At 51.4% G+C, this 9404-nt stretch overlaps 1 protein-coding gene across 1 annotated transcript; it reads left to right on the forward strand.

The window, feature by feature from the left end:
- The first annotated feature begins 462 nt into the window (after window positions 1–462).
- Window positions 463–8782, forward strand: KRT84 (keratin 84). Its single transcript, XM_004053167.4, has 9 exons — window positions 463–1075; window positions 2320–2534; window positions 3059–3119; window positions 3592–3687; window positions 4599–4763; window positions 4919–5044; window positions 5541–5761; window positions 6217–6248; window positions 7748–8782. Exons 1-9 carry the CDS (start codon window positions 530–532, stop codon window positions 8092–8094), a joined length of 1809 nt encoding a protein of 602 aa, XP_004053215.4. The 5' UTR covers window positions 463–529; the 3' UTR covers window positions 8095–8782.
- Window positions 8783–9404: the final 622 nt, after the last annotated feature.

Below are 9404 nucleotides of genomic sequence, written 5' to 3' on the forward strand. Positions count from 1 at the left end.
TTCTCCATATCACTTCTTGCTTGGAGATGTGCACACACTCCCACCTCTTTAGGGGGTTATATCTTCACGGATGCATCCCATGTGAGCCTCTTGCTGGAGCTGTCACCATCCTAACTTTCTGGTGGTTAGCTACACTCACAGTGAAAAAACCTATTTCATTTATGACCAAAGCAAATTAATGTCCCCTTAATGGCAATTGTGGTAGACTTATAGGGAAAAATAGGACTATAATGTTTATGTGTTTATGTGTTTTTAATGTTTATTGGTTTGCTGTTACAGCCCTCATCCCGATGAGACTAGGTGTGTCTGCGTTAACTCATTGTCAAGGAGGTTATACGCATGCAGAGTTTCTGCTAACTACCCAAGCTCATAAATGCCTGCAAATGGATTTTTTTCATTTTTATGGGGCCAAGCCTCAGATCACCACACACATAAAAGGGGCGCAAGGGTTCCACTGGCCTCAGAGGGACTCCCAGCTCCAGCTCACCCATTCTACACTCGCTCTTTCGCTCCCAACCAGGAAGCCATCATGTCTTGCCGCTCCTACCGAGTCAGCTCTGGTCACCGGGTGGGCAACTTCAGCTCTTGTTCAGCAATGACACCACAGAACCTGAACCGCTTCCGGGCCAACTCTGTCTCCTGTTGGAGTGGGCCCGGATCCCGGGGCCTTGGCAGCTTTGGTAGTCGGAGCGTCATCACCTTTGGATCGTACTCACCCCGGATAGCAGCTGTAGGCTCTCGGCCCATCCACTGTGGAGTCCGCTTTGGTGCTGGCTGTGGGATGGGTTTTGGTGACGGGAGAGGTGTTGGTCTGGGGCCTAGGGCTGACAGCTGTGTTGGTCTGGGCTTTGGAGCTGGCAGTGGCATTGGCTATGGTTTTGGTGGCCCTGGCTTTGGTTACAGAGTTGGAGGGGTTGGAGTCCAAGCAGCCCCATCTATCACAGCTGTGACTGTGAACAAGAGCCTGCTGACCCCCCTCAACCTGGAGATTGACCCCAATGCCCAGAGGGTGAAGAAGGATGAGAAGGAGCAAATCAAGACCCTCAACAACAAGTTTGCTTCCTTCATTGACAAGGTACCTATGATAGCTGAATCTCTGGGTCTAGGAATATTACAGCCAAAATGCACTAGAGTGCTCTTTCCCTTAGAAAGAACTGGCCCGGTTCTGGGGACTTGACCTTGACCTCAGATCTTTCAAGTGCCTACCTCAGGCATTGTGGTATGCTTTCTGGGTTGCTCTGCTGCAGAGCAAGGCCAAGCCAGAGGACGAGCTGCATGGTGGGATAGATTCCGACAGTGTTGACATCTTCTGGAGGACAGAGGAGCATCCAGCTAAACTCGAGGGTATCTCGACAAACTAAGATGTTGCATCTGGTCACTTAGAAATGTCTCTGAAACAGGCTGGAAACACTGGGACTTTAGCCAGGTGTTGGCTGGTATATGTTTAAGAGGTTTTATTCTTTGAGATCCTTTTGTTCCTTATGAAGTTTTCATAGTTTCTGAGGCTGAGTGGCCTCATCTATTCAGGCTTAGAAAAGTAGAGAATGGAGTTGAGTAATTAAAAAAAGAAGAAGAATTCATACCCCCACATGGGGTATCAAAATTCGGCCAAGTTGCCTAGATTCAGGGAAATTGTAGGGAATGACCACTGGTAGTCACTGGCCTCCAGGCAGATGAGTGGGAACAGTGATGCGGATAACCCAAAAGAACTGACATCCCACACACCATGTCTATGTGGAGATGGAATGGTTATGTCTGAGAATGAAGGAGAACCTCTGTAAGTTTTGGGTTCTTCCTCTCTAAAATGAGGGGCTGGGGTAAAGGGTCTGTAAGTTCTCTTCCAGCTCTACACATCTGAGCCAATGGAATATCTGCGATGTTGGATAGGGCTTACAATCTGAGAATTCCTACCTCCCAGTACCATATCCCACCCCAAATGTAGTTTACTCTGCTCCTCATTCTCTGCCAGGGATGCCTGGCATCAGTTTTCAGATATAGGCAAACCCGAGCTTAAATAGAATCAACCCTTCCAACTTCCTGATGTACCAGTGTACAGCTTTCTTAGAGACTGGATAGGGGAATGGTACTGAAGTGGTATGGTTCAAAACCCCATATTGGTAACTAGGCCTAGCCGAGCACAAGGAGGGAGTCACAACCTGCCCTTTCAGCTTCTGCTGAGTTAGTGGAGGAATGAAAGTCAGCAGAGGAGAGAACCCTGTCGACATGTGGTCAAGTCATCGCTGGCCATCTCAAGAGCTTGGTCAAGGCATGAACCCTATCAAGCACTTCAAATGCCATTTATGTGCCCTGTGGATTTAGGTGCGGTTCCTGGAGCAGCAGAATAAGCTCCTAGAGACCAAGTGGAGCTTCCTCCAAGAGCAGAAATGTGTCAGGAGCAACCTGGAGCCACTCTTCGAGAGCTACATCACCAACCTGCGGAGGCAGTTGGAGGTGCTGGTCCTGGTCAGCGATCAGGCCCGGCTCCAGGCTGAGAGGAACCACCTGCAGGATGTCCTAGAGGGCTTCAAGAAGAAGTGAGTGACATCTGAGCTGCACAGACCAGTGACAGGCCAGGCCTGGCCCCAGAATTAGCTGCCAAGCTCAGATGAGGGCAGCTGGAAGGATCAGGGTTGAATGCTGGTTACCACATCAAGCCTGGGGAGGTGGGGGTGGGTAGAGATATGTGAACAGAGAAGAGGAGGCCCTCCTGAGGAAAAAGATGCCCATGTTCAGTATCTTTTTCAGTTGGGCCCTACTTGCTCTATAGTCAAGTGCAATGATCCTACATTATTTCTGTCAGAGGAACATAGCAATAGACCAGGTTTTCAGATCCCAAACCCACATTAAGAAAGTGGAAGGGATTTGGAGAAACTGAGAGGCACTGGCTTATGAAAGGTCATAAAGATGAGACAGAGGGGACGATGTTATAGCATTCAGATAGCAATAGGGAACCATGATCCTGCACCGACTGAGAGATCTTGCAAGGTTCCCTGGGGAGTTGGGAGTAACTGCCTCTCAGTTCAGAGTAAGCACTCACCCTCTTAACCTTTATCATCAGGTATGAAGAGGAAGTGGTATGTCGGGCCAATGCTGAGAATGAGTTTGTGGCTCTGAAGAAGGTAAGGGGGAACCACAGGCCAGGCCAACTTCTCCTCTGGACCGGCAAATGTTCTCAAGACTCCCCAGGAAACTGCTCAGGCAGCCCTGTGGAGTCTGGGACTACTCACACCAAGACAGTGGAGACAGTGGAACCTCAGAGATAATAAGAGATTTCCTACAAAGTTCAGGTTCAGCCTCAGATTCTTTAGGATTGGGTCACATGAGAGCAGAGGTATGAAAAGGTGACCTAAGCATCTTGGATTATCTAGATTTTCTTTGCCTCTAACTGAACATCAGGAAATGTCCAGCAGCCTCTGGGGGAATGTTGGCATTGTAATAGGGAAATGAGCAAAAGTGGCTGAGCTTCACTTCTACCCAGCAACCTTACCATCTGTGGGAAGTGGCTGCCTCTTTGCACCCATCTCCAGACACAGGTGGGAAGGTGAAACAGTGCCCAGGCGATGAGTATTTATCCTTCTCTGTTTTATACAGGATGTGGATGCAGCTTTCATGAACAAGTCTGATCTCGAGGCCAACGTGGATACCCTAACTCAGGAAATTGACTTTCTAAAAACGCTTTACATGGAGGTGAGGGTTCATCTTCTCTAGGGCACCCAAAGAGATCAATGTTTGGCCTGGACTCCCTGAATGCTTAGCCTGGGCTAGCATATTTTCAAACATTTGCTATCATATATCTTTCCTCTCACTCAAATCTGTATGCTATATATGCCAATATGTCTTCAAATGGGGAAGGGAAGGTGAGCAGGCTTTTCAGCAGCCTGATGCAAGTCAAACTCCTTGGATCTATGATTCAACTCCTTATTTACCAATTTAAAGACTGGGATCTAGAAATGTCACTTCCTGTGTACTGACCAGAAGACTGAAAAATTGATTTGCCAGGAGAGGTAAGAAAAAATGTGTTTGACCTAATTAGCCAAACCAGCTGTCTTTTGCTTCATAAGCAATCTGTCCAGTCTGGTATAGGCCCAGCCAGAGCTGAATTGCTAGCTCTAAGTGAAGAGGCTGAGAAAAGCCTCCTCTGGAACTCTCTTTGCAGGCCAGTCCCAAGCCCCTCGGTTCTTCTGTTAAGGGCTTGGGATATAGGAATTCCTAGACCACCATGTGCTAAAATATTGTCAGGTCTCAACGGTCTGTGACCAGCCCAGCCACTTTGTAGATAATCTAAGAAAAGTTTAAGCCCTAGAGTGGCTCCCACTTTCTTCCACCATGTTCTTAGGTCCCCATGGTTTTAATACTTACTGAGCAAAGTAGTGTGTTAAAGGGATGTTTCTGAGTAGATCACAAGAGCTCTAAAGTCAGCCTGAGATGGTTCTCAGACGTGTCTTTTTCTTTATCATCAATTTAGATGGTCTTGCTTTTTTATGAACCAATGAGTGATGCTCTCTGCCCCTGACACCACTTCCTGGGCCCCCTGTGGCAGAGTCCCAGCTACTAAATGAGACTCTAAGCACATCTGTCTCCCCAATCCTCCAACACAGGAAATCCAGTTGCTGCAGTCGCACATCTCAGAGACGTCGGTCATTGTGAAGATGGACAACAGCCGTGACCTGAACCTTGATGGGATCATTGCTGAGGTCAAGGCCCAGTATGAGGAGGTGGCCAGGCGCAGCCGGGCTGATGCTGAGGCCTGGTACCAGACCAAGGTGGGCAGTGGAGGCTGGGGAAGGGATGTAGGCAGCTCTGGGGATGACTCATATATAACAGATCGGGCCCAGGGAGGTTTGAGGCCCCCAACTCAGTGGGGGCTGTGATCTTGACCTGACCTCTGAACCCTCAAAATACCCTCCTCTCTCCCCAGTATGAAGAGATGCAGGTGACAGCTGGCCAACACTGTGACAACCTGCGCAACATACGGAATGAGATCAACGAACTGACCCGCCTGATCCAGAGGCTTAAGGCAGAGATTGAGCACGCCAAGGCTCAGGTGGGCAAAGGAAACGAGGGAAAGCCTCAGATGAGGGAGAACCAGGGCCTCAGGCTTTGGGAACCCCCAAGTCTAATGAGGTGAGGGAGACCATCAAGACCCAGAAACCAAGGAATGGAGGGATCAGTCCAGGAAGGCTTTCTGGAGGATAAAAATATGGAAGGGAAGGAGAGCTTCCCACATAGAAGTAAAGGGCTAGAGCAGACCCAGCAGGGAAGGTGGTACAGAAAGAATAAGTTTACCCTCTAGATGCCGTGGCTCTGGGGCAGCTGAAATCAGCAGTGACAAAGTCAGCGGGGATGGAAACAACAGCAATGCCCTACCCCATAGTGACATCAAACTACAGGATCTCCAGTGCCTGGGAAAGCAGCCACCATGGGGTCCATCCCTTCCTTGGCCCCAGGCTATGTTCCCACTAAGAGGGGCAGTGTTTCTAACCCAACCTGGGGATGCCCTGGCACTGCTGAAGCCTACCTGCAAACTGCCTTCCCTGCAGCGTGCCAAGTTGGAGGCTGCAGTGGCCGAGGCCGAGCAGCAGGGTGAGGCGACCCTCAGTGACGCCAAATGCAAGCTGGCAGATCTGGAGTGTGCCCTGCAGCAGGCCAAGCAGGACATGGCGCGGCAGCTGCGCGAGTACCAGGAGCTGATGAATGCCAAGCTGGGCCTGGACATCGAGATCGCCACCTACAGGCGCCTGCTGGAGGGCGAGGAGAGCCGGTGAGTACTCTCAGTCCAGCAGGAGAGTGAAGTCAGACTTAGGCATCTAGAAAGACTAAGGAAGAGAAGGGGACAGTGAAGAACTGCAGAAATACATAGTCTTTAAAGATGACAATACCTTCTCTGCAAACATTAGTTGCATTGCCCTTGTCAGGGAATCAGAAGAAGGCTCTAGACCTGTGATTCTCAAATGCAAGTCTAGATAAGCTGCACCAGAATCATTAGTAATTTTGCTAAAATTACTACTAATGATAAATTTCCTTAAATATTTTAATCTAATGGTTTTGGGATAGGGTCTAAGAACGTGTTTCTCAACGCTCCCCAGATGTGTGTATAACCAGGGGTTAGAACTACTGCTCCACAGATCTACTCAGACAAGAAAGCCCTTTTTATGGCAAATAGGTTTTCAGGAAACAATAGTGCATGTGAAATGATTTGTTTCTTTCCCTTTCCAGGCTCTGTGAAGGTGTTGGACCAGTAAACATATGTAAGAAACTTGTTTTTTCCTCTTCACACATTTCTCTCCTCTTCAAACTTCCTTTAAACTTAGGCTCACACTGGGGTCAGGAGGCGTCCGACATGGCCGGTCTGGCCACGACAGTCAGGGGAGCTGGGACCTTCCAGCCCTGGATGGGGAGCATCTTCTTAGCTGAGGTCTGAGATCTCCCCAGAGCCTGCCTTCCCCAGAGCAAAACATTCATAAAGGTTTTCAAGGCCTCCAAAGTGGAGGACAGCCAGCTTTTTTGCTTTGAGCGGCCTTGTCCTTCAAGGGAACTTAGAAGGACTTAGAAGGAATGGGACTTAGAAGGAATGGGACGCCTCTGCCAGGGGAGACTCTCATCCCCTGATGGCAGGGAATGCAATAAGGCCAAATGGAAGTCTCCCCACTGCTGCAGCCAAAGCATGGGTTGTACCCAAAGCACGCAGGGCAGTGTGCCGGGCATGGCAGTCTGGGGACACTGGCAAGGCAAGACCCAGCCCACGCTCTCTAGAAATAGAATCTTCTTGAGAAGATGAGTCCTAGCCACCATCAACCTAACCCTGGAAGGATCCCTGGGAAGAAAAGCAGATACTGGCATCCCTGTTTTGTCCACTCAGAGAAAGTACATGATTTGCCAGAACTTACAAAGTGAACCAGATTTCAAACCCAGATTTCTGACTCCAAAAACACAAATGAACACTGACATGTAGTGGAACCAAGTGCTAAACTGGGTGGGTCAGACAGTCAGAGCTACATATACTTGGAAGACAGTGTCCCTTCCCACTCTCATGGAGGCGGTGAGTGGGCAGGGGAAGCCGCAGGCAATGGCTTTCTGCAGGAGGTCAAGCTTGAGTGAACATCATGGATGGCAGGAAGGATTCTGGGTAAGATGAAAGGGCAGGAAAGAGTGTACCCCTCCATGGATGGGGCTGGTCTAGCTAGCAAGCTCTTCTGTGGATTTGAGTCCTGAGGCATGGAGTTGTGTCCAAGGGAGAGCAGAGGGCTACAGAGCACAGCCACCAGTGGGTCAGGAGAGAGGCGACAAGGGACTAGTGTTGGAGGGGTTTCCTGTGTGCTGGGCTAGGAGAAATGTGGAGACCACCGAGGGGCATAATACAACTGGAAGAGAAAAGGCCCATGGCTTTATGGAAGCTGCTGTTCCAGCTGTCTGGATAATCCAGCTCACTACCTGCATCTCACAACCCAACTTGACTTCAGCCGTATATAAATGACAGTCAACCTATGGATGCATGCAAACATCTGGGGAATTGGATGAAGTCATCATTTTCATCTGGATGTTTGATTTTAATGTAGTCACAGTCTTTGAGCCATCCAGAGAGGGAAAAAGTGTATACTGACTGTATAGACAATAGGGACCACTTCCCCAGATGCCACAACCCTGACCCCACTCCCTCCCCACCAGACCCGGAGGTGCAGCCCAGGGGTAGCATGGAGGTGGAGGGCCCTGGTGTCGGCAGCCTCCCTGATGCTTTCTTTCTCCGCAGCCGTCAGCAGCTCCCGGGGCGGCCTGGTGTGCAGGCCTGAGCCTTCGGTTGCCGGCTCCACCTTCTCCCGCGGCGGGGTCACCTTCTCAGGTAGCAGCAGTGTCTGTGCCACCAGTGGGGTCCTGGCTTCCTGTGGCCCCAGCCTGGGTGCAGCCCGGGTCGCCCCGGCCACTGGGGACCTGCTGAGCACTGGCACAAAGAGTGGCTCCGTGCTCATCAGCGAGGCCTGTGTCCCCAGCGTCCCCTGCCCCCTGCCCACCCAGGGGGGCTTCAGCAGCTGCAGCGGCGGCCGCAGCTCCAGCGTCCGCTTCGTGTCCACCACCACCTCCTGCCGGACCAAGTACTGAGAGCCCAGCCCCAGACAGCTGCTGCCCAGAGAAGAACCAGCTCCACGGCTCCTGCTTCTGCCCCCAGGGTTCGTGGGCTCTGGGCTTGAGGGTCTCCAGCTCCCCTTTCTGCCAGGAAGCCACCCCTTAGCACTCCCCCGGCTGTTCTGCCTGGCCCCATGTCCTCTTGGAGGATTTTTCTGCCATGTAGATGCTCCATTAGCAGTTCCAGCTAAGCCGGCTTCTCCCTGCCTCGCAATTTCTGTCCTTTGGATCACTCCTCTCCCTGTCAGCAACAGCCTGGAGAAATGCACATTCTGTGCAATAACAACAATCCACCCAGTGCCCTCACCACCCGTGGCTTCAGGTTAATTTGGAGAATGGAGTTGACCGTCCACACTGCAGGCATCCTTAACTCCACATCCTTCACTTCCTTCTTCTTCCTTTCCCTGGTAGGAGAAGGTTCTTTCCTTCTCTCCCTGATCAAGGGGATCCCAGTCCTTGGTGGCCCCAGGCTCCCTAAACCCCGAGATGGCTTTTCTCCCAGTGGCTTCTGTCCGGCTGTTTCTCTTCCTGGGTTGTTGGTGTAACTCCAGCATGCGAGTCCACGAGGTGGGGTGCAGGCGGACAGGCGGGCTCTGCAATGATCCCCATACTCCTGCCCCTGCTCGTGGTGTGAGGCCCAGCCCCGTCCACTGCAGGGTTGTGTCTGCAAGCTCCAAGGAGGCCTGGGGGTTGGGTGGGGTGGGCTGCCTGTGTGCACTGCTCTTTGTGTTCCTGGGTTTTCAATAAACTTGCCAAGCTCACCTCACAGGGACTCTGGCCTCTCCTTCTGGATCACACTGGGGTTGGAGGAGTTGCCTCCTAGACTCCACCAGATCACAGCCTGCCGAACTGAGGTAGGGCAGAGACTGGTGTCCTGGGCACAGGGAAGGCACTGAGGAAAGAGGGCCCAGGCCATTCCCTGGAGGGACTGACAGTTCTGCAGGGCATAGGAGAGGTAGCAAAGGCTCCAAAAACAAGTGCCAGCCAGCCCACTGCCCACTTCCCCCCACCACTGGGAATAGCCTTGTGCTCAGAGGCACCCTCCCCTGACCAAAGTGAACCCTGCCATCTGTTGCTCCCCAGGTCTCACCCACCCTCAGTTCCCCCAGTTCATCAGTTCATTATAGGTCTTTCCTGGTCTTTCTGTTCCCACTCGTGTCTCCATCCAACTCATTGATCACGATGCTGCTAGAAAGGCCTTTCTCACATAAAAAACTGACTGCGGTTCCCCCCAGCTCACATCCTTCGGTAGCTCCCCATTGCCTCCCAGAAATAGCCCAAGCTCC

Source organism: Gorilla gorilla, chromosome 10 (genome assembly GCF_029281585.2).
Source record: "Gorilla gorilla gorilla isolate KB3781 chromosome 10, NHGRI_mGorGor1-v2.1_pri, whole genome shotgun sequence".
Lineage (NCBI taxonomy): Eukaryota > Metazoa > Chordata > Mammalia > Primates > Hominidae > Gorilla > Gorilla gorilla.

Excerpts from the sequence above, each read along its gene's own strand:
- KRT84 (XM_004053167.4), top strand. The coding sequence starts at position 530 with ATGTCTTGCCGCTCCTACCGAGTCAGCTCTGGTCACCGGGTGGGCAAC. Across the intron at positions 5,045-5,540 it reads TTGAGCACGCCAAGGCTCAG|CGTGCCAAGTTGGAGGCTGC; the intron begins GTGGGCAAAGGA and ends CCTTCCCTGCAG. Across the intron at positions 6,249-7,747 it reads TGTTGGACCAGTAAACATAT|CCGTCAGCAGCTCCCGGGGC; the intron begins GTAAGAAACTTG and ends CTTTCTCCGCAG.